The sequence below is a fragment of the Montipora foliosa genome, chromosome 4 (genome assembly GCF_036669935.1).
Source record: "Montipora foliosa isolate CH-2021 chromosome 4, ASM3666993v2, whole genome shotgun sequence".
NCBI classification, from domain to species: domain Eukaryota; kingdom Metazoa; phylum Cnidaria; class Anthozoa; order Scleractinia; family Acroporidae; genus Montipora; species Montipora foliosa.
In genome coordinates, this window is record NC_090872.1 from 22,353,597 (window position 1) to 22,378,098 (window position 24,502).

A 24,502-nucleotide genomic window follows, 5' to 3' on the forward strand; every position below is an offset into this window, starting at 1 on the left:
TAACTAACATTAACGGGAACTATTAATATCAACAATTCGTCGCCTGGCCCTAAAATTAACTGGAAATAATCTCAACAATATTCAAGCATCATTGCACATGGCTCCATGCATGCAGCTTTGAATTTGACGATATGTTCATTGTTAATGCCATGGAGAATTTTCGCTTCTTTAATAAAAAGGCGCTTCTCATGATCGTCCTCGCTCAGTAGCTTTTTTATAACTACCTTCTCACCATGCTGGTTCCTTGCGACAAAAACCAAACCAAATGAACCGCGGCCGATAGGCTCCTCTTTTTCCCGCAAATTCCCCCATTGAAATAGTGGCAAACCATGGCTCACCAGAGATTTGTCTGCATTAGACTTCCCTTTCAGGGAGGGCAATTTAAAGGTCATACTCAGTGCATACTAGCCCACACAGAGTCGACGATTTGCGTCTTGTCGCTTTCGTCGCAAATTTCATCTCCACGTGGCGACGTGTTGTCGCTAGCTGTCAAATCTGTCTCGCCCTTGACATATCCCAGATGTTATGTTAAAAATAATTTTATTGGATTCCCACTGAATTGAGATATATTTGAAGGAAAATACCTGCGAACACTACTTTCTGTCTCTGTGGTTTTATGGTAATTTTTCGACAATCTGTGGCTTTTAGGAATGAACTCGCTTTTCTTATTGATCAAGCCGAAACCAACAGTGGAATTGCACGCATTTTAGACATCCTATTCAAGTGATAACTATCGATGAACGGCTCCAACGATTAGATATCTACAAGAGCCGTGGTCTGTCCTCTTGTCTACCCAGCGTGACGGAGTGACGGCGTGACACAAGTAATACGAGAATTGATAGTAAAAATCTGAAGGATAACCAATTTTTAACAACAACAAAAGAATTATTTTACACGGGAAGGGGGTCTCGCAAACCCGTACCTTTTTTCCCTTTTAGGATTTCGGGTCATTTTCCGCCGTTCCGTCTTTTAGGATTTCGGGTGATTTTCCGTCATTCCGTCTTTTAGGATTTGGGGTCATTTTCCGCCGTTCCGTCTTTTAGGATTTCGGGTGATTTTCCGTCATTCCGTCTTTTAGGATTTGGGGTCATTTTCCGCCATTCCGCCATTCCGCCATTCGGCCGTTCCGCCGTTCCGTCATTCCGGCTTTTAGGGTCGCCCGAAATCTACCCATTTTCCGACTGGGTTTGGCAACCCAGTAAAAGTCGGGTAGTACTTGGTGTAAGACCTAACTATTATGTCCCCAGTTACACCCATACAGTGAGACCTACAGCTGCTACGGGTACTACAGCCACTACAGGTGTATGAGTGTAACTGGGGACATAATAGTCAGGTCTTACACCAAGTACTACCCTGCCTGATGGCGGCAGCATCCAAGAAGCCAAAGTTGGACGCCATAGAAGATAGTGATTTTGAAGGCGTTTTAGGGAAAAATGAACAGATGCGATGCATGGATACGCTCATTTACATTGTGCCAAAAAAAATCTCGAAAGCTAGACTCCAAGTTTTGAAGGATCTCTCTCGAAAGAAGGGATTTCCCCTTACAGAGCGATTCAGGTACTTTGATCTTGAGACTAACAACCTATTAAAAACTTACCGTGCAAACGGATCGAAGGCTTTTCTATTTTTAAGCTTATTTAGCCGCGAGCAGAGTATTTAAGTTTGTTTTCGTGATCAGGTACGTCCAACTGAACAATAACCCGAAGAGATAATGCCAGTGACTTTGTACAAAAAGGGTACACTGTAAAGATGTGGATTTTAAATTTATTGCAGGGATTCTGTGACTCACATAGTGACAGCTTATGAGTCCACTGTCAAGGTCCTTGCCTTTTTAGAGAGGTACAAAGTGAGTTTCAATACTTATGTAAACAACAAATCCACGAAGAGAGATTTTTTGCATGAGTTATCTTTAATTTCCCTTGCATTTTTGTTTATGGCCTAATATTCCAAAGCAGCTGCGGGATTCATGGGGTTTATTTGTTGTTCTTTGATTTTACCAGACAACTTACAGAAGATGTAGAGATAGTATCATTGGATTGTAAGTAATTACTCAGTTGTGATGGGTATCAACTTCTTCCTAATGGTATCACCTCTTTAGTCATCAAGGGTGAACATTTTATAGAGTAAAGGCTATGCTATGCATCTGTCCTCTAATAGATCATTGGTGGGAACCAATTAAAATGCATGCATTTTAATAAAAATAAAAATAATAATCAGTTTATTCATTCTTTAGTGGCTAACACTAAATTCCAAGAAGGTCAGTACATATAATGCATAATGTTTACAACTTATATAAAATAAAATGAAACAACACATCTCTGAACGTTACTGGAAACTGTAAGTTATAAATGAGCCCAAACGGTTGGTATTGGCGTGATGTGACACCGGTGCGCAGATTGTAACCATGGGAGACACTTCTGTGCTGCGGCAGCAAATGCCCAAGGGTACCTGTGTTCCTAGCCACATTGGTAAATCTCTTGCAATTGCACGCTTCCTTGCGGTGCTCCGAGAGAGTTGCAAAGCTGCAGCACACAAGAGCCTCTTCATAAGAATGGTCTCGAAAAATGATCCTCATCGCTATCTTCTGTACGCTTTCTACCTGGTCGCCTTGGTTGGCATTCAGAATTGTTTGACCAGACTGGTGAGGCATACTCCAGTACTGAGTGAATAACACTGCAATACACAAGTACTAGATCATTTAGCCTATGATATAAATAATCCATGAAAATCTGGCTTTGTCAAATGATTTAATAAGGCTAACTTTGCCACCACAAGAAAGAGTTGTGAGTTGATGTTTCAAGCAATAGCTCTTCTTTAGAGTGAATTCATGTGAAACACCATCTCACAGATCTTTCTTTTGATGGTTAATCATAGCGGAACTCGGCACGCGTGCCTTCAGCATGCAGAGCTCTGCTATAAATGTGGTAACCCATCTGTACGAGAAAATTTGTACGTCCACCCCTCCATGAATGCCATTGCAACCAGTATCACATGATCATATCGTGGACTCAAGTTTAGAGCTCATCAAGGTAAGCTTTTTTTTTTTTTAAAGTTGACCGCTGACCAGGTACTGAGTCACTTGGCTCAAGCCAGGTTAACTTATTGTAAGAATAAATAACCTGCGAGCTCTGCTTTTAGGCTTGGTTAAATAGAGGATATTACATGGCCCCCTGGGGATACGAATTTTATCTTCGAGTGCTGAAAGTGAGCAAAGCAAACAAGTGAGAGATACTTTCAGCACGAGAAGATAGAACTCGTACATTTGTATGTATCCCCAAGCGGCCATGTAATGTTCTGTTTATTATATAGATAGTGATTTAAAACAACTTGTTTTACTCATTTTCGAAATGATGAAAAAGTGGTCACCAACCGCTAAAACATGCATGTTGTGTGACATGAAACAAGATATGAAAGTTTTGAAAAACAAATCATGATAATGTAAAATTTTGCAGTAAAAATGTTAATGTAGTAGAGAAGAATTATATTAAAGTACAAAAGTATCGTACAATGAAGAGGAAGCTCTCATTTCATTGGCTAATCGTGGTCATTACCATGGCAACACCTATATTCTACATGTGATAGATAAAAATGATTTGTTTTCGTTTCATTGGTGGTGAAGATATGATTTTTTAGTAAAAGGAAAAATCCTGGTATTTCATCAGTATTAATATAATAAATCTATATATTATCTAGAGTTGGCTTTGCACAGTCAGCCCATTGCATTAACTACAGTAAGTACCATTACTTTTCATTCAGGGTTAACTGACTGCACCACAGTGGGGAAATTAGTGGCAGTTACTGATCAAGTCAGAATTAGGTCCTCAGATACTTCAGTAGAGGAAAGTTCAAGGTAATTATAGGAAATTCAGCTTCTTTCACAAAATGATACTTTATCTTGAATGTATACCCACCCCTTCCCCCCAGACAATTTAAGCAACTGTCTCTCATGGAGTAGGACACCTGAAAAACTCAGGCAGCTTCAATAGGATTTGAGCCCTTGAAATATAAATTAACGATAATATAATATACATTTCTTTTATTCATTGAGTCCTTTTACGGCAACAAATGATCCCAACAAATTGACCTGCTCCCAAGTGTATGGCTTCACATTTCAGTCGGTAGAGCATTACACCAGCATCGCAGAGGTTGCGGAATTTTTTTTGGTGTCTATAAGAGAAAATTGCTTAAATTGTCCAGTTAAGTGTGAGGATACTCTAACTTGAGTAGAATTTAATCGCTGTGTTACTAAGTGAAGATGTATTATGAACAGTGTCTTGCTCTGACCTATCATAATCCTGTTTTCTCTTAAGGGTGTTGCTATGATGCTATAAAATAAATGTTAAATGTTAATTGCTGTGTTACTAAGTGAAGATGACATTACAAACAGTGTCTTGCTCTGACCTATCATTATCCTGTTTTCTCTTAAGGGTAATGCTATGATGCTAAGTTATTAAACCATAGCAGAGCATTCATAAAATTCTTTTGAGTTATTTTTAGAGAAAGAGTGTTATGACTAGGATAGTTCTATTTGTTTAGGATGGGACAATCATTCATTCCCAAGTTGAAACCTTCCAGTAATCCATCAACCTTAGCCCATGCAAGTTCTCTCTATTTTTGCCAACAAATGACAAGTTCTACTCTGTTGAGAGAATTGGACCAGCTGGTTGTTCCACCTTGTCCTGGCTAGTAAAAGTTTGACATTGATCAATGTAAAGGAACAGAACTAGATAATAAATTTAAGCTTTCTGAGGGTACATTCAACATTGTAAATAATAGAAAAACAATGAAGTTATGTTTGTTGTTACAGTAACTGTTAACTGGCACTGCTTAAATATGGGTTGGAATTTATTGCTATGAATAATGAAGTATTAATCCATATTCCTATCAAATGTTGCTTTTATGTTTTTAATAGGCTATTAGCACACAACTTTGGTTCTTGTAATTTCTTTTTAGAAATGACAATGAAAACCAAGACATGAAAAAAGAAACAATAGCTTTGGACTATCAGGTAACATGTTCATCTGAGGTCATGTCATGTTTGTACAATACAATACAATTCATGTACTTAATTGACCACTCCCTATAGGGGCTTTTCAGGGCCAATGAAACACAGTTCATGAAACGACAAAACAGAACAACAACAACAACTGTTAAGAATCCCAACTGGCCGGAGGCAAGCCAGTTAACTATTTACAAGTACAGCTGGGAAGTTGAACCAGGGACTACCAGGAACAAATTCAATGAATGGTCAGAGCAGGTCTTGAACCCAGGATCTCCGGATCTCAAATGTTTTGAGTGAAAACATTTTTGTTTGTTTTTTTTGTTTTTGAGTGAAAAGAACAATGGTTTCAGTGCTTTCAATGATTAACAACGTGAAAATTCACTCAAAAAATATGTCCCCTTTAACCCATTCATTCTTGAAAATGATACTTATAGATTTCACTCTGTCTAATACCACACAATTTTACACATCAATTGCAAATGCTTTAGGTGTGAATGGGTTGACTACAGTGAGTCTGCATTTGCAGCGGGCATTGGTACAATGTTATTGATAATACACTTCAGTAGTGATCTGCTATCTTGTGTTGTGTGATTAACATACCGTATTTACCCGTGCATAAGTCAATCCTGTGTATAAGTCGACCCCTCATTTTTGATGGCAAAAAAGGTAATTTCTTAATTTCTTTGTTAAATGTTCATGGAATACTAATCTCGTATTCTTCGATTCCTGGAACTGTGGATACACAAAAAAATCAGGGCCTCAAGCGCTTAATAGTTTTGTGGTTCAGCAGTTGTTGTATATGCAGGCATATTGTCCGTGAGTTTCAAAAAAGTTCTCAGAAAATCGAACATGTAAATTCATTCATTCATTTTGAAGTCTTTTGTCCACTGCGTTCGTTATGCCCAAGACAACATTGTTATGTTAATATTGAATAAATTGCTTTGCTGGAACTTGGCTCTAAATCCTTGACCCGTGTATAAGTTGAGGGCGATTTTTGGAGCTTCCTTTGAGACCATAAAAGGTCGACTTATACACGGGTAAATTGACCCCTGGGAGTGAGACTAAGCAGATTTTACTCTGCCTAACTCCAGACGATTTAATTTCGTCAACTTAGAGTGTCCTGGGGTGTTTGAGGAGTCAATGGGTTAAAAAGAGAAGAACACTTCTTTGCTACATTAAAGTCAAGTGTCAATAAATAATCCTGTGACATATTATGTAGGTGTGCACTCTGTTGTGGGTTAGAAAAAATATCGCTACTTAAAATGTGCCATTAGCAAAACTATTAAAAACCCTTTTAAGAACAAAATTCTTCTGCCTCACTGTGACATAACATTATTCTGGGGAAGGGGTGGCTCCCATATAAAAACGACGGGGGTGCTCATCGTACCTTTTAGGGGTTAAAAAAGCGGTTTTGGTTCCTCTTAGGGTGTTCAGGCTCAAAAGGTCCACAGCGGGAGCTTTAGCGGTACCTTTTAGGGTACTGAGCTGTAAAATTACAACACGAGACATTTGGCAATTAACTAAGTTTTAATTTTTCTAATTAAAACCCATAAATTGGTACCTCTTAGGGGTGAAAAAAATTCCATGCCACACCCACAAGACAGGATCTTGGTACCTCTTGGGGGTTCTTTTCAAAATTTCCAACGAGCACCCCCGTCCTTTTTAAATGGGAGTCCTCCCCCCCCCAGGATTATTATAGGACAATGCTTTGTCAAGTATTAAAGGGCTACTTTAATTTGTTATTAACAACTATCTTGCTCTTTTTTTTATAGGACACCAAATATGTTTGCCAGAGGGCCACTCCATTGAACCACCTCAATGCTAAATTTACAGTTAGTAAAAGCCATAAAAACATAAATTATACTAATTTTTATACATGATGTAGCAGCCATATAGATCTTTTGTCTCATAGGGAGTGTCCCTTGACTTTGTGGTCAGTTAAGCTCAGTCTACTGTGAGTAAGAGGTATTGGCCAATATCTTGGCTGGGTGTGGATCAAGTAGCTGATAATTAACAGTCAGCTACCGGTACCATCGGAATCAGTTGATATTTGGTGACAGATCACTGACATATTGAGGACACAATCCTTGAAAACATATAATGGAATACCCTTGTGGCTGACAAGTAGGGGCTGTAAGATTATTCTCTTGTTTTTGGTTAAGTAAAGCGAGTAAAGAAACCAGTTTAGAGTTCTAAAAAAACAAAATTAATGCATACCTTGCAGGGTTGTCAAAAGTAGCTGGCTGCTGCAAAAAAGCAGCACCTACTTCCTAATGTCTTGTTAAGGGCTATTGAACTACCGTTTCTTCAGTGTTGATAATCAGATATTTCATTTTCTGTAGTTTTCTCCACCCACTTTTGAAACACATGCAGCCATCAACTGGAAAACCTTAGAACTGCAACCCTAGACCGGTGTTTAAAAATAAAGCACATAATGGGATTTTCAGCCCTGGCTGTGGAAAATGAGTTTTACAATTTTAGAATTGAACTCTTCCCTTGTTCTTTAAGGATAATATGCTTGATTGTATCCAAATGCAAGCATGAGTTTTTTGGCAGTCAAAACTGGCTTGAGAATCTAGTTAGGGTTAAAAACATGTTTATGGTCTAGCTAGGTATTTAAGATGACATAAAACTGGTGTGTAACTGTAGTGAGTCTAAAGTCTTATTCATGTTGTGCATTCTTAAGGATGCACTTGAGATTCTTGAGCGCCATGCAGTGTATGTGGATAGTGGACAGAGAGATTCCAGAGCACTGGCTTTCAGGAGAGCAGCTTGCGCTCTCAAGTCTTATCCAAAGTAAGTTGTCTTTCGAGAATGGTGGGTCAAAGGCAAGAATCTAGAGGGAAAAATATTAAAATTATTTTTAAAACTACAGGTACATGTCAGTGTGGAAAGTTTTTTGTGAGGGGTAAAGGGGTCTGGAGAGGCAGATGCTGTCTAGCAAGATTTATGTCTAGTTAGTCCAAAATCCCATTTTCTGCAAATTTCATTTCAATCTTTACCAGACATGACCATAATTTTGTTGATTTAGGTGGATATCTGCCTAGATCTGTGTTTGGTAATGAGAGCAGTATACGTGCTGAGCCCTGCAAGATCAGTCTTGTGGTATCTCGTTTCATTTTTATAGCAGCCTGTGCCTTCGAGTCAAATATCCTTAAACATGACTGGATTGTTTGCAGCAAATGAGTTGGCGTAGAAGCAGAGTTCATTTCCCAAAACAACCGTTTACTCCTCTGACATTGACAATCAAAGTGAACAAAAATTACCATAAACATTTAAGTTTGATTTTTCCAATATAAAGGCTTCTATTGTGCTGTGCTTCTGGGTTTTTCTCTTATTTTTTTGGTAAAAGTTTAAAGTTGTTGCTTTTTTAAATCCAAGAACTGACGTTTAAGTAACAGCTAATTACAACAAATTATTGTAGCTGTACGAATGTCTTTAATGCTCCTCACTATTCTCAAAACAGAGTTTACCTGCAGTAATAATTTTTGTCCCAATACTTTTAGGCAAATCAGTAGAATTGAAGAAGCAGCTAAACTAAGCAGTGTTGGAAATCACAGCAAGAAAGTTATACAGGCAAGTCAGTGACTTCTAAATAGCTTTTATCTAACGAAGTTAAATGACTGCCTGTACCTGTTATTAGGGTAAGGTCTTGAAAGGTACAATGTGATTGGTTTGCTGCCCAAACCAAAACGAAAAGCCCCTGCCATTCCTTAGCACAGCAATTTTCACAGAAAACCTACTTTATTCTCTTGATGTTATCCAGCAACTGACCCACGCGGCCTCCCTTTTCCTTTGTGCATTCATTGTCCAGGTCTCTTCCCCATGCACCAAGACTGAACAAACACAGAAAACAATCATTCACTTCCTGATGCTTGATCACTGATCTTAGAGGTTGGTACATGTATCCAAAAATATTTGAACCCTGTCGAGCTCAAAGATCCAAATTGGATACTTAGCACCATCAAATCCACTGCTGAGTTATCTATGAAATAGGGATTTCTCCGGTGGAAAGAAGTAGGTATATATGCACATGCTTCCAAAATGTTTAATATAGTATTGTCCTATTTGCAAATAGGATATTTTGGAAAATGGCTCATCCAGTGAAATTCAAGACATCATTTCTAGTGACTTCTTCAAGGCCATGGAGGTGTGTAATTTATAGATTAATTACGTAATTTAATTAATGTATCTTAAGTATACTGTGTAAATATAATTAACAATGTAAACATTCTATACTGGTTGTGTATATTTAACCTGTTTTTATAAACTAAGGCAAGACATAGGAACTGTTTTGTTTAGTTGATGAGTATAGTTAGAAGGGTACTCATGGGTAATTGATATTTTATTGACTGTATTTCTCAAGAATAATTATTTAAGTGACCAATTCGAAAGCTCATAGGCTACTTTGGTCACTGCATGTACACTATTAATTAATATTATTATTGTCTACCATGTAGCTTATTTCTGAGTGTACTTTTTTTTCTGTAATGATTGTATATAGTGCCTTATGTTTAGTTTTCTGTAAACGGTGTGCAATAAAAAACTTGAACTTAAGTTGTTCCATCTCTGGAGATACAAGTTAAATTAAGGCTTGGTGGCTAATAGCTGTCAATTCAGAACTAACAGTCTAGACCAAACTGTAATGTTGTACACATATTGGACCTGTTTGTTTTCAGTTCTTCTCATCTATTTATGGCTGCGGATCTGCAACCGGTCGAAGATGGTATGACAAAGGGTACCGTAACCTGTCTGATATCACCAAGGCAATAGCAGCTGGAATGAAGATCACAGAACAACTGGCAATGGGCAAGTTACCAATAATTCATGTTGAGGATAATCTTCCAGATAAAATGTCATTGGTGTTATACAGTACTCCAGTTCACCAGTTTCAACCAAAGTGCATGTAGTGTAATATTCAGTTAAATTGTTGGACAGTTGTCACTGAGGCTGATCCACTTGCTTACATCACTTCTGGTAAAAACTCGAAAGAAATGATAATTTAATTGTCTATCATTTATTACACTGAAGCAGGAAATAACCAGAATGACACAACCTTGTAGCTGTAATTAAAGGAAGAAAGGAAGGAAACAACAGAAAAACAAGATATATACATAGCATAATAGTTTATTATATGATATCTAATGTTGACTCCAGGTATTGGCAAACTCCTAATAATCAATACTTGGATGTGAAACTCCAACTTTTTCTGTGAAAAAATGTTCCACAAGGAAAAGACAATGTCTTATTTTATAACTACACGTACCAACAAAGTCACTAAGAAACATAAAGCTGCTCAGGTGTAAATTACTCATAATCATTGTTATTAACTTGGGATGCCTGAATTTAGTCTAGGTACTTGAACCACCCTTGATTCCATAACTTTAAAGGCAAAGAGATGTCCTCCTTCACTGGAAAACATTAAAATAAATTAAATGTCCTTTTACAGGTTTAAAGTACTATGATGATTTAATCCAAAGTGTTCCTCGGGAAGAAGCCATGGGCATCAAGAATGTTGTTGTTAAAGAGGTCAGCTGAATTTCATTTTCTTGAAATACCAACTTAAAGAGCTTGGTCAATCTTAAAAACATCAGAATATTCTTCGACCCACCCTCCCCTCTCCCCAACCCAATTCGTTTTGTGAACTGCACACTTAACAATGGTTTTGAACTTTAACAATAATTATTATTACCATACTCATCAATTTTCAATTTTTTTCCCTGTCCAACTTTTAATAGCCCTTTCCTCTACAACTGTCAAACAAACATTTTCATTTGGTGTAGAATCAGCTATCAAAGGGTAATTAGTAATTTATCTATACGGGAAAGGACCATGTACTCAACTTAGAGACATGGTGGCCTCAGTACTCTGGACTCGCGATCTCAGGGTCACTGGTTCGAGGCCTAGAGCTGTCGCAGGCACGTAGCGTGGTCATTTTTTCAAGTACGCACAAGTACATATGATCTACAAAACTGAGCAAAAACTGAGCGAAAAATACTGCGTTCTTTATTTCTTGTCGAAATAGTTGTGTGAATACAAGCAAAGAACAAAGCGTCTTGCCCTTATTTTGAGCAAACTTGGTGCAAACAAAACATTGTTTTGGTTGTGCTAGCGTGACTGGAATTGTCAAGAACGTTCTCGGAACGTCGCTCCTTTGTCACGAACGTTCTTGGAATGTCGCTCCTTTGCAACCTCGCCTTTTTGTTGCACGCTGGCCAAACAACACTGCATTGTTAGAGCAAAAAAAAGGTACAAAGCAAAACTAAGTTAGAACATAGTATAGCTTTTGTTTTAGTTTTTAGAATTTAATCAAAGTGGTGCTTTCATCACGAAATCTTGGTTGCGTACATTAAGTAAAATGTTAAGAATAGAAACAATTGCTAAGAACTTCAAAATTTTCTGGTCACTTCAAGTACGCACGTGCGTATATGCGTATAGGACGCTACGCGCCTGGTCGTCGTGTTGTTTCCTTGGACAAGACACTTTACTCCACAATGTCTCTTTCCACCCAGGTGTATAAATGGGTACCAGAAACACTTACTTCTGGGGGGTAGCCCTGTGATGGACTAGCATCCCATCCAGGGGGAAGTAATAATAGACCTCTTTCATAATGGCAGCCAAATAAAGTATCCTTTTGTTTTAATGCTAATAAGCCTAACTAGCCTCGCTGTGACGAGCAAATTTCAAAAGAATTTTTGTTTCAAAATGAGGGCAGTAGGTCTAATTAACATAAAGACAAAAGAATGTATAAGTGGTCTATACTCTCAGTTGCTTCAAATTGCTACGGAATCTGGGATATTAGCTCCGGCCACGTGGGCCACTTGGCCTGAGAACGAGTTTACCTTTTCCTTTTTTTACTCAAGGAATTAGAGAAAAAAACTCTGACTGGGCAGGGGTGGGAGAGGGATTCAGGGATGATGTAGTGCCGACAGCATTCGCTTTCCACCAATGTGGCACGGGTTTGATTCCTAGATCGTAGCCTTGGCATCACATGTTGACCAGTTCTCTCAACTCTGCTCTGAGAGGTTTTTCTCTGGGTTTCTTCCATCTCCTCAAAAACCAACCAACGTGTACGATTTGGTACAAGTTTCTTTTGATTTCTGTATGGTACTGACGTCCCCAAATTAGTGCGCCAGCGCTAAGTAAAGTTCATTATTAAAAACTGAACTACGGATATCAGATTTCCAACATTTTTATTGGCTCACCGAACACAGGCTATCAGTTTATGTACCTGCTGTACCTGATATGGTCAAGGAACATGTCAGCAAATAAAGTGAGCTGAAAACATTTGGCAGTTCAGAGAAAACATGGCCGACAAAAGCCTTTTTGGACTGGAATTTACCAAGACAAAAATCAATGCTTTAGTGGAATAGGCTTGCTGGATTTAAAATGATTATAACCAACTTGGTGTGTTATCTATTGCTTCATATCCAGCTTGCCATCGTACAATAACATTATAGTTAATTATTATAATTTATTATTTATTATTATCATTATCGACAAGGGTGGCATATTTTCATACGTGTGCTAACACTGATGCACTTTCTTGGATTTCTAGCACTTAAATATCAGACATTCCAGCCATCCCAGTTAAGACTACGCTGTCCCACTGTCCCATTTTCATTCTAATAGGCCATTTTACAGTTCTTTGCTCAGCAACCTAGCCTATGAATGGCTGCGAGGCTGCTGGTGACCTTGCATTGATACAGCCCCCACTGCTTTTATCATGTAAATTGTGTTGTTGTAATTCTAATTAGTCCGTATTAACATTACAAAAGCACGAAGGTTTGTATCAAAACAGGGTCACCGGCAGCCTCACTTCCATTCGTAGGCCAGGTAACTTAGCTACAACTGTAAAATGGTCTATTACCCTGTTTTCCGTGATATTTTGATACCTGTTATTTTTTTAATATGGCTAACGTGATAAATATGAATGAATTTTGTCTGCTTCAGTGCCTTTTAATGGGAGTTATTAAATTATCTGAAGCAATAATATTGCCAATTTCGTCTTTGCTCAATTTTCAAATTATGTAGTTTTCGTGGCATGGGTATATTTTTCGGTAATTTTCCATTCTCTCACAAATATTTATACAAGTTTTGCAAGGGCTACATGAAGTAGAGCGGCATGACAAATTAAAGCAGACATGATATTCACGGGCTCTTAAATGCTGAATTATTGGCAGGATTTGTCCCAGTTTTTGAGGTTTAGGGGTTGGAATATCTGCAATGTACCTTTGATAGCGAATTCTTTCGCTTCATCCTGTGCTTCCTGGCCAACTTTACGCTTTCAATGTACTTTTACATTAATGTTTTTCATTTATCAGCTGAATAGTATTCAACCCAAGTGCAAAGTTGAACTTGTTGGAGGTTATCGCAGGTACAATACCATTCAATGTGATCAATATCTTCTATTCGTAACATTAATTTGAAAATTTGTACTAAATTACTTGTAAACACTAGCTCTAACTATCCAGCAACTACTTGCTTTGCAACAGGTGAAAGAACAACTGAGTTCTAGACAGGATTTGAGCCTACAACCTCCACAGCAGGTACAAAACACTGGTCACAAATACAGAAAGTATCCTAAATACAGAAAGTATCCTAAATATCCATTGAAGCTAACATTAGCCCTAATTAGGCCCAAACAAGAGTTTTTAGGCCTAATGTTAGCAGTTGTAAACAGTTAGGGTTGTTTCTGTATTGGTAAAACAATGACCTGCAACCTTGACCTGTGACCTGTGTTTTGTACCTAGCCCTTCCTCCAAAAAACCTGTTGGATGCTCCTAGAACTACTTGGGAGCTAGGTTGTTTATCTAGTAGGTCCTGAATACACAATGTGTCCTGTTGGCCTGCAAGCTCTACAAAATCATGTGCCTACAAATTTTAAATGCAACTACCTTTGTAGATGTTTAAGGTACACGTGCTGTGCCCATGGGAAGAGAGAGAGTAGTTTGTTTCCTGTATGTGTCTTTGCGTGATAATCAACACATGCCTTACAGAAGATTCAGTGGAAAATAACTTCTATCACCAACTGTTTGACGACAGGTTGACTCAGGCTCTTGCAGAATTTTGGTTTCCTGTAGAACTTCTTGACCTGACCTCCCAAATACTCGCTTTAAGGTCTTGGTAAAGGTAAATTTGGGTGTCTTGCTCAATTTTTTTGATTTGCAAATCTTGAATCGGTGGGCTGTGAAGTATATTTTTCCGAAAAAAAATTCTGAAAATTTAAATTTTAACCGCTAAATTGCTTTTCTTTGTTTCCCGCCATAATCTGCACAAAAAAAAAAAACGATTGACATGTCATGTCATGTCAATCACACATGAAAGGATTGGATGTCAATAGATAGCCTTCACTTGCGATCGATCTGCTGGTGCCCAAAGGCTGATTGGCTCATTATAATTGGCTTTTCAAGTAGGGGGCAGAGTTATTCAGCAGACTGTGAACTGCACGTGAAATCTTCAAGCTCGATTTTCTAGGGGTTTATTTTGATGCCAAAATTACAACTTCTCGAACCGGACCTGTCCCAACAGGTTTTAAGATATTGCTTCCAAAATTCTGATAGATGATTGTACTACATACCCCAAATACGGTGTGAGGAATTTTTCGTTTGTCTTCGGAGACTGATTTTATGGCACGTTTTCTTCCTGAATTAATTATGAGATGAGAGTTTTGACTTTGGTGCATGATATTTCCTTCAATTCTTAACATAATAATAAAAAATTCCTGACACAGTATTGGAGTGCAAGATGCAATGCAGTGAAGGGGCAGGAGCTTCTGCAGCAGACTCGGTTGTGCTGAGTTTGGGGCCTCAAAACTAGAAGCCAATATTAAATACCAAAAAACTAAAACTTTATTCAAATAATTCAATTCAATTATGATATATGGTTTGAACCTATACAAAAATTAGCGGTGCAACAATTTCATTTTTCTGCAGACACCTCATTTTCCTTTACTGAGACCTTATTAAAATGAGTGTTCAAGACATGCTGTTCTTGTAAAATTTGGTCTTTGTAGGATTTACACGGCATTCTAATTCACTTCACCTTATTCCCAAGTATTTTCTCAAGTCCACATAGCATGTCTATTTTCCTTTTTGTTGTGAAAAACTATAATAGAAGGTTGTCCCTAGGGATTTCCTTATTTTTGAAGCTTTTTCATAAACCTTGCAGCATTACAAGCTTAGAGAAAGTCAGAATATTTAATTATTGTAAACCGCCATGATACTTTGTGATAATTATTTATTATGTGCGATATATAAATCCTAAACTATAAACAATGCTGCTTATTTTTGAAGCATTACATATAGTAAATGTGACAAGGAAGCCCAATGAAGCTTGAAGCTTACAGGAATATATGTTTCCCAAGACTAACTTATTAAGTCTGCAATAAAAAACAATACATGTATGTTACATGTAAATTTGTCAGTATTATCTTATAGATTTCTTTTGTGGAAATTTCAGAGGCAAAGAATCGGGGCATGATGTGGACATTCTAATAACGCATGAGGATGATTGCATAGTGGAAGGATTGTTGGTTAAGCTGGTTGAAAGGCTTGACAAGCTGGTGAGTGGTTGTCCCAACAGGTGCTGATATCTGTGCTTTTAAGTCCCCTTGTTCTGTCTTGTGTGAGTTGCCAGAACAGACTTTTTGTGTGCAACCTACTGTAACTGGAGTTTTGTATGTATAACCATTATTTTAATCTGTTTACGTCATTTAAATGGTATCTGGGAATGAGAAGGATTGAAATGCTTAGATGTAACATACAGATAGGATTACATAGTACAAAATTTGGGCGTCCAGCTAATAGACCAATTTCGATATATTAAAATTCAGTCCTAAACAAAAGGCATCAACTCGAGGCTCTGGGGAATAAACATAATGATTTGTATGAGTTTATGATGTCTTTTGTTTAGGACTGAATTTTAATATACGAAATTGGTCTGTTGTGTGCATTTCTGCACATAGAGTGCAATAAGCCAATTCAGAGGGCCATTGTAATTGCTGCATAATTTCCGAGCTACTTACTCAGCATTACAGGTCACTTTCAGGCTCTTTTTTTGTTAAGAAAGATTTTTCCCTGCTGTGAAAAGTAGAACTATTTACCACCACAAAACTTTGGAAGTCAGAACTTAGAAGTGGCCACTGCTATTATTTTCCTACATGTGCTTAGTGATATTCAGCATCATTTTTGTCTTGTTGATCCACTTAGAGCAGTGGTTTTGTTTTTTTGCTTTCTTTTGTCTTTTCCTTTAGGGTTGTATCTTACACAAAGATTTGATGGTTGGCCATAATTCTCACTTCATTGGCAGCCAAAAGTATGTTAATTTTTAACAAACAAGATTATCTCAAATGCTTTCCACCATATACTTTTTCCAGTGGTCAGTATTTTTTACCCAGTACCCCTAGCTTACTGCAGTATTTTGTATTTAAGTGGCACACTATTCAGACTATGTGGTGCCGTGGACATGTAGTCTTTGCTTCCATTAGATGTTCACAATTAATTTTTTAAAGAAAATCAGATTTGTTGACATTGGTTTAACGAAGTGCATAGAATTATTTTCAACTGAGTATCGTCAACAAACAGCGTAATGAACCAATTTAAATTTGGAGCAATTCATTGTAACTTGCTCAAAGTGTGGGAAAAATTGCATGACTGTGTGCAAGTTGCGATTGGTTTTGGTTTTCCTTCTCATTGGTTGATAAGCTGGCTTGAGATTATTAAACCAATCACTAAGCACATTAAATTATTACACAATATGGCAATTATTGCAATTGCATAATTACTTTCAGCAGTCATTCGAAAACTGCTCTAAGGGTACATGTAACAAACTGTATGCTTCTGGCTACTTTCACATGCATCCACTTCCTACAGGATATAAAATGAACTCACTCCTGACAAGCTCCATACGGCTAGTGAAGTGGTGTGCAGCACAATATATAGTCATTGATTCAAACCCTGTTCAAGCTTGACAGACAGTAATTGCACAACTGTTTTCTTTTAAGTTATTGTAAGTAAGTAACTGTAAGTAGTTGATTAAAAATTAAAAAAAAAAAAGCTTGCAATTCTTCAGGCTTCTTTTGGCATTGCATGTCTGTTTCATTTAACAGTGATTCTATCTATCAATCACCTCAACTCTGTAGTTCAAATAGAAGATACTTCACACACATTCTCCATCGTAAAAGGACTTTGTCACTTCCCTTTTTCAACATAGCGACCTTGAAGATTCCAGCTTGATAATAATATAACTAGCCTCTTGTGGTTGGATGGGTGAATATTATTTAAGAAACAACAGCTACTTTCAAATTCAAGGGGAATTAATGTCTCCCTTTTTATCACGTCTTTAATTTAAACTCATTGCTGGACACACGTCCATACAATGAGGGCAGACATGGTAAGCCTACCACAGTCCACCACCTGCGACCTGTCACACTGATGCAGACTTACATTTTGTACCAATCCATCCCTGCCAATGGGAGAAGTGGGCGGGAACAAAATTGACAAGCTGAAAAAGCGAGTGCACTAGATTAAATATCTGCAACACATCTGCAATGTTGAGCATGTGAGCCCCTGCACCATGCAAAGTGTGCCAACCATAGCCTTAGTAAGTAACACTGCTGCAGTGACTCGATTTAACATTTTATCAAATGTTTGTCTTTTCCTTCTTAAAGACAAACTTCAGGTCACATGGATCATCTTGATCATTGCTTTTGCATGTTTCAATTAATAAAAACCACAAATGCACCAACAATGTCAAATGCGTCAGCAATGACTTCAGCAGAAAGGACAAGTTTCTCAGAGGAAAGAGGTGGCTTAGTGAGGAGGGTGGATCTTATTGTGACTCCATACAAACAATTCCCATTTGCTTTGCTTGGATGGACCGGCTCAAAGGTACTTAACTACTAATGCATGCACAGGACCAAATATTGCAATAAGCGGAAAACGCAGGAGGGGATTGGATATTACTCCATACAAGTAGGTAGATATTTCTGGAGTGACCTTCCTCTTTTTATCTGACACTCACCCTCAAAAACTTTTTGAGAAAAGGCTGCACAAAGTTTACCTAAAGCAATATTAATTTTCTTGTCTTGCAACAGACCTTATTCATATTCTCAGTATTGGACTGGAACTGGCTTGCAGTGGAGGCTAATGCAGGGGAATAATATAGCCCACTTTGGAATATACCATAGTACTCTTTGTCCCCCCCCCCCCCCTTCCCCAAATTTTGTATAAGCATTGTTTTTATTTTCTCTTGGGGACCATTGCTTATGCAAAATTTGGGGGACACTGAAAGAGCATTATGGTATTTTCTGAAGTGGGCTATTATTTTAAAAAGTATGTGCATTTCAAAAGATTCCCCACATTAGCTTCCTTTGCAAACTAGTTCCAGTCCAATACTGAGAATCCAAATATGGTCTGTTGTCTTTGTAGTGTATGTTCTTTTGGATACAGCGAGCAATAATATTAATTTTATACTTAGGGCACTAACTAGCTTACTATATTATGCACATCTCCAATCAATTTTCTATTTTCTATATGTTCTAGCAATTATTGTACTACTGTTTGGAGAAAACTAAATAAAGAAGTAAATACAATCTTAAGTTAAAATACATATCCCATGCTACAAAGAAATGAAACTGAAGTAATAACGTATGTAAAAATAATCCATATTAAGAAGTTAACTTGGGACGCTTTCCATTTGACCAAACTGGCTGGTCAGACTGGGCATTTGGAAGGACTATCCCTACAATTTCTTCAAATTAACACTCTTTGAGCTCCTCCATAAGAATGTGAAGGATTATCATCTACGTGTTCCCTCAAATTGTTGCATTTTCTATGAAATCAGACGGGTCTGGCTGGCCAGTTCTGACAAAAGGAAAGAGCTTCTGTGTAAGAGATGGTCAAGTGTTGGTTTCTCAGGCATTATCTGCAGTAACTGCTTTTGCATAACCACCTATTGGAGACAACACTGTGGATGTCCTTAAATCTGTTTGTTAACACAAACGACAATCTACATCCTACATGTATGAACATTCCACCTTTGAGGAGAGTCTAAGACAGACATCCACAGACTCCTAACTGCAATCATGTTTTGACAGAAAATGGATTATCATCAGTTATTCACAGGGGTATAAACTGCTAGACAGAAAGTTCAAATGTTGGGAAATAAATGATGCCATTCAACTGGATGTACAAATCAAAATCAACTCAATCAAGCATTTCCATTAATTACATGTAACCCAATGACACATGGGAGTGAGACATTTTACTGTCTAACACCAGATGATTTTACTTGTCAACTGAGGCATCCTACGGCATTTGAGGTGAAAATTGGGTTAAGCCCCCCATTAAGTTAAAACAGAAGACAATCAGTCTCTTGTGCTTTTTTAACAGCAGTTTAATCGCTCCATAAGGGACTATGCCTGGAAGACTTTTCAAATAAAATTATCAAGCCATGGAATGTGGGATCACAACTTCATGGTAAGTAGTCAATGATTTTATTATATGACAAACATTGCTATAAATAGGCTTTTTGCTATAAATAGGCCTTAGTTTTTAACAAAAAGGAATGCAAATTAAATAATTCTTGTCTCTCTTCTTACACAATTTGAAACTACAGTAGCTTACACTTGTATTACAAATGAAAAAAAAAAAACACCTTCTAAGGAGGGGCATTTGTTACACTGGCATTGAACTTACAGGGATAAGTCCCCTCATTGTTTCAAACATGGAAAATCTCATTTTATCCTTTTCTTTCTAGCCTCCACATCAAATAGAAGCAAGATCTGAACAAGAAATATTTGCTGCTCTGAGACTTCAATACAGGGAACCAGAGGAACGAAATGCATGATCCCAATTAATTTATTTACTGTCAAGCCACTATTGTGAAACACACAACATGATGATTAAATTACGTTCTTAATAGCCCTTTCCCATGAAAAAAGCTTGATATAAAAAAGATCCTACAGTAAATGCTGAAAAAAAGGAAACAGCTGTTCTTTGAACACAACTGTGCTGGTGTAGGTCTGTCTTTCGCTCAATGTGGAAGTTACTGTTCATTTACTGTTCATTTTCTCTTCTTGTCGCAGATTGCATCTTCTACCTATGGTTACAAGAGCACAGCAATATTTATTTCAGTTGGGCTTCAAAAATTATTCTTCAATGTCACTAAGGGAGATATGCACTGTCCAACATGAAGGCCAGTGGAATAAGGGGACTTTCATGAACAAGGACCAGAGACTGTAATGATTTCTTGTAACCCATTTGTAGTGTCGTAGTGTGAGTTATGGTTGTCAAGGGTTATTAGGTGTGTAGCATGGTCCTAAGGAGTATTGTATTGTTGTTAAAGTACAAAAGCTAGGGCAATTTTATTCAAGTAGGGTGTGCGAGATGTAATAAAATGTTTTAAAGTTCGCTTGCGGATTTTATATCGGGGTTCTACACCATTGACTCCTGATGGGTGAGACTTGAAAGATTTTGCTTCGTCTAATGCCAGACGATTAATTTTTTTTACTCCTCAACTGGTGGCGTTCTAGGGCAGCTGCGGAGTCCATGGGTTAATCAATTAAACACTATGTCCCCTGCATTAAACTATTGATTTCTGGGAGTGAGACTTCACAGATTTTACTCGTTAACTGGGATGGTCAATGGGTTAAAGTGAAGAGATCTTCCTTGTCTTGTCTAAGTTTACTCCACAACACAGACTGAATCCAAATACCAATAATATCAAAGAAGACACATGTATGACGTCAACACAATTTACAGAACATGCAGCCCTACATGTATGTTCCTAGAACTCAACTAAGCAGAGCTTAGGGATTAGGACATTTCACAAAGTAGCATGGAACAATCTTACCAGATTTGGAAACTAAAGCTCATTCGGTTTTACTTTCTGGATTACCAGTGTTTGCTCTGCCCTATCATTAGTTTGCTATTATTTTGTCATAAGTTCCAGTTTGTTAATATACCACTCTTTTCAACTTAGCCTCCCAGCAGACTCTTTATTTTGGGGATTACAAGTGATCTTTTTTCACCATAATTATGTCTCTGAACTTCCTTTCACTTGTAATAAATACCAGTAATAATAAATTATGAAAAATTATATCATTGGATAATATGCTCTACAAATATCAGTAACTGCATGCATCAGTCTTCTTGTATTTACAAAATAACGTAGGGAAGATTTATCCATAATTTCTGAGCGTTTTAAATAACACAATAATTATTATTCCACTCGCACTTGTTGGATATGAGATGATTTTAACCAATGAGGCACAAGGCACATAGTGCCTCATTGGCTATCTATCATCTCATATCCAACACTCGCTCGTGGAATACTTAATAAAATTAATATTACTGAGCCAACTGCCAACCAGTTGATTGAGCATCCCACTATTGTGCGAGAGGTAGCGTGATTAAAAGAAACTCGGGCCAGACTGTAGCCAGACCAACACTAAGGGTCTTTAAATAACTGCCCTTGTCATGACATCTATAAATGGTTAGACTTTCTAGTCTTCCTGAATAATGTTCATAACCCGTTGTGACGCAAAAGAACCCACGCACTATTTACAAAGAGTAGGGCATGGAGTTCCCAGTGTTGTGGTCTGTCCGATGTGGTATAACTACACTAGTTGCACTCCTACATGTGCATGTAGTTTCTTCTGATTTACAATGTAGGAGTATCCAATTACAGCATTAACCCATGGACCCCTGCGAGGGGCGCAACCTATGACATCAGCCCAAAAGCATAGCATTCTTAACTTTTTCTGAGTGTCACAATAAAGATTTTCAAATGTTTACCTGTTTTGATTCCAGTAACACAATTCCATTCTTCATAAATTCTTCCTTTGTCTTTGCTATTCCTTCAGGGGTCACCCCTCTGCACGCATCTGTAATAACATGGGTCCTAAATCCTTGGCTGACCGCATCCATTGCTGTGTGTTTGACACACACATCGAAGGCCAGGCCACAAATATACAAATCAGTCACACCTTTCTTCAAAAGGTCAACAAAGAGTGATGACTGTGAGCAGTCGCCATTGTCCCAAAATGCAGAATAGCAATCCACAGTTGGGTTGGTGCCTTTTCTGATAGTAATATCATTTTGTGAAGGAGGCTACAAAAGACAAAGAAATTTGGCCAAAATCAGTTACATGTAGTAATCCAGAACTTCCTAGTGCCAGGCAAACTTGACCATGCAAGGGCTGTATGAATTTTTGAAGGAAAGAGAGGTGACATGGCCCTTTGACAAGGGTGCTGGATTTGTAAATGCGCTCTGCTTTTGAGGGGGGTTCAAGGGTCTGTGAACAAGCTTGATCACTATTGCACTTCAATCTAAACAAACATATTTGTTAACGTAGCATCCCTTTCGGCCACCTGTTCCAAAATCACACAACAATGAAAATAATGATTATGGCTACTCACTGTGAGATCTTTATGAAGTTGAGATCCCCAGCTGTTCATCTCACAGTGTCGTGGCCACAACTTTTGATCAATGATAGGGGCTTTGTCATAAACCACAACATCAAACAATTTTGCTTTCTCGGCTGTAACTGGACTTGAGGAATGCAGTGGGTACAATGAGACGTTGTCTACAAAGGAGCAGTGATTGGGAGGATGCCAGTCCAAAGAGTATGCAACAATATTGAACAGTTTTTTGGAGAACAGATCTTCTATTACTGGTACAACTTCTTCGCCATCTTCTCCTGCAGGACAGCTTTTTAATGCCAGTGAACCAGTGATGAAGTCATTCTGAACATCTACGACAATAAATGCTGAAACAGGAACCAGGGCCTAGAAACAGATGTACATGTATTAAATTTAACCCTTCTCATTACGTTTATTACTATTATTCTTTGCTGTAAGCTGTATTGTCTCTCTTATAAAGCAGTTTCACCGAACGTTAGTGCAGCTGTTACAGTTTAAAAAATTTGATTTCAGGTCAAAATGATTTTAACCAAGGTTGATTTGTAATTTTTCTGTCTCTATTTATCTGAGACTGTTATCTGAGGCTGGGTTACATGTGCATTAAGGAAATCATACACTCATCACTCAAAGAGCAAAATTATTCCAAGAACCATAGTAGTCACTTCTCATGATCATTGATAGGATAAACTTCAGAAATTTTTATAGCTTTTACACTCACTGGTCGTAACCAATATTCCCATAGGGCTGCCAAGGAGCTCTCATCAATTCTTTTCTGTGGAAAAAAGTGCAATAACATTCAGATAAAAGGGACAATAGGAAATAGTTGATTATTAGACCACACCTATTGAAATTGATCTTTCTGGATCAAAAGGTTGAGAAAATTCAATAATTCTATGGTGCTCAGCATTGAAAGACAGCCCAAATCAGAATTAAAGCGCTCTATGAGCCAAGTCATGAATGTGGAACAGTGTACAGGGTAGCAATGGCTAAGAATTGGGTGTTACGAAAACTAAGACCTAAGACCCCTTGTAAACAGTGGAAATTACGGGAAAGAAACCTGGGACAATTTACCACTAGTCAGAAATTTGGGTGCTGGATGTTGTCTCCATACATGGTTTACTTTAATAAACAATGCCACGACATGCTTTGAGTTTTGTGTGACAAGAAAAATCAGTGACATTCATCTATGCTTACTTATTGGCATGGAAATGAAAGATACATGTATGTGTAGCTATAGGATCTGTTAAATAACGAGAAACTTCGTCTGTTAACCTTTTGGTTGTGATACACAAATTATTTTGTCCGTACACGTTATTCTACTTCCAGTATCAAAACCGTAAGTCACGGATGGATGGTAAATAGGAAAGGCCATAAGTGATATTCTGTTAGTTTCCAGGGTTTTTTTTTTCCGGCCTTAAAGTGCGATCTATAATCTTTCCGCAGCTGATGTCAATACTCCCTCCAATGTTTTCACTTCAAATTCTCCACATCTCAGTTATTTTCAAATTCAGTTCACTTTGACACCCAGAGAAAAAATCTCTACAAGACAAGTAACGGGTCTGTTCCAAAAATATGCCCTCAATTTTGCTCATCAATCGGCGCTTCAAAAGCCAGAGTCCCTGTTGATGTACAATGTATGTTGGATCAACTGGCTTGATCTGATTGGCGCAAGTACAATTTGAGTAAGAGCTTTAAAAGCGACAATGTTTTTGTGTAGTGTATGTAGCAAAGGGCTCAACAACAGTATTAAACTCACAGTAGAACACAAAGAAATTCTGTTTTGGCAAAGCACCACGTGTGATGATCATACAAATCGCTTAATGGAGCCATAGTTTTTGAGTGCATCTAGCTGTTGTTAACCCTTTCAGCCCCGTGGGGTTCCCCATTGACGAGTAAAATCGTCTGGCGTTAGACAGAGTAAAATCTATAAGTGGCACTATTGGGAGTTAAAGGGTTAAACCACGAGGTTACCCTGGGAGTTTACACCAAAAATTCCTGAAAGTCCTTCATTTTTCCCCAGCACACAGCGAAAAGTTGTTCATTGTGCAAGTGCACATTCACAACTTAAAATTAAG

At 37.8% G+C, this 24,502-nt stretch overlaps 2 protein-coding genes across 2 annotated transcripts in view; one reads left to right on the plus strand and one right to left on the minus strand.

Moving 5' to 3' along the window:
• Positions 1-1,245: 1,245 nt before the first annotated feature.
• LOC138000292 (DNA nucleotidylexotransferase-like) lies at positions 1,246-20,414 on the plus strand. The gene is made up of 17 exons (XM_068846606.1): positions 1,246-1,557; positions 1,774-1,839; positions 2,001-2,038; positions 3,757-3,850; positions 4,954-5,008; positions 6,775-6,834; positions 7,689-7,798; positions 8,509-8,578; positions 9,081-9,152; positions 9,682-9,811; positions 10,452-10,531; positions 13,327-13,379; positions 15,464-15,566; positions 16,257-16,318; positions 17,673-17,892; positions 19,396-19,482; positions 19,763-20,414. The coding sequence occupies exons 1-17, from the start codon at positions 1,361-1,363 to the stop codon at positions 19,850-19,852; spliced, it is 1,587 nt and encodes a 528-aa protein (XP_068702707.1). The 5' UTR covers positions 1,246-1,360; the 3' UTR covers positions 19,853-20,414.
• The window catches only part of LOC138000293 (nicotinamidase-like), a 6,263-nt gene continuing 1,725 nt past the window's right edge, over positions 19,965-24,502 (minus strand). Inside the window, exons 3-6 of the mRNA XM_068846607.1 lie at positions 23,146-23,199; positions 22,425-22,793; positions 21,802-22,116; positions 19,965-20,104 (exon numbers count right to left, since the gene is read on the minus strand). Of these exons, the coding sequence (XP_068702708.1) occupies positions 20,069-20,104; positions 21,802-22,116; positions 22,425-22,793; positions 23,146-23,199 (774 nt within the window). The 3' untranslated portion in view covers positions 19,965-20,068. The remainder of the gene's footprint in view (positions 20,105-21,801; positions 22,117-22,424; positions 22,794-23,145; positions 23,200-24,502) is intronic.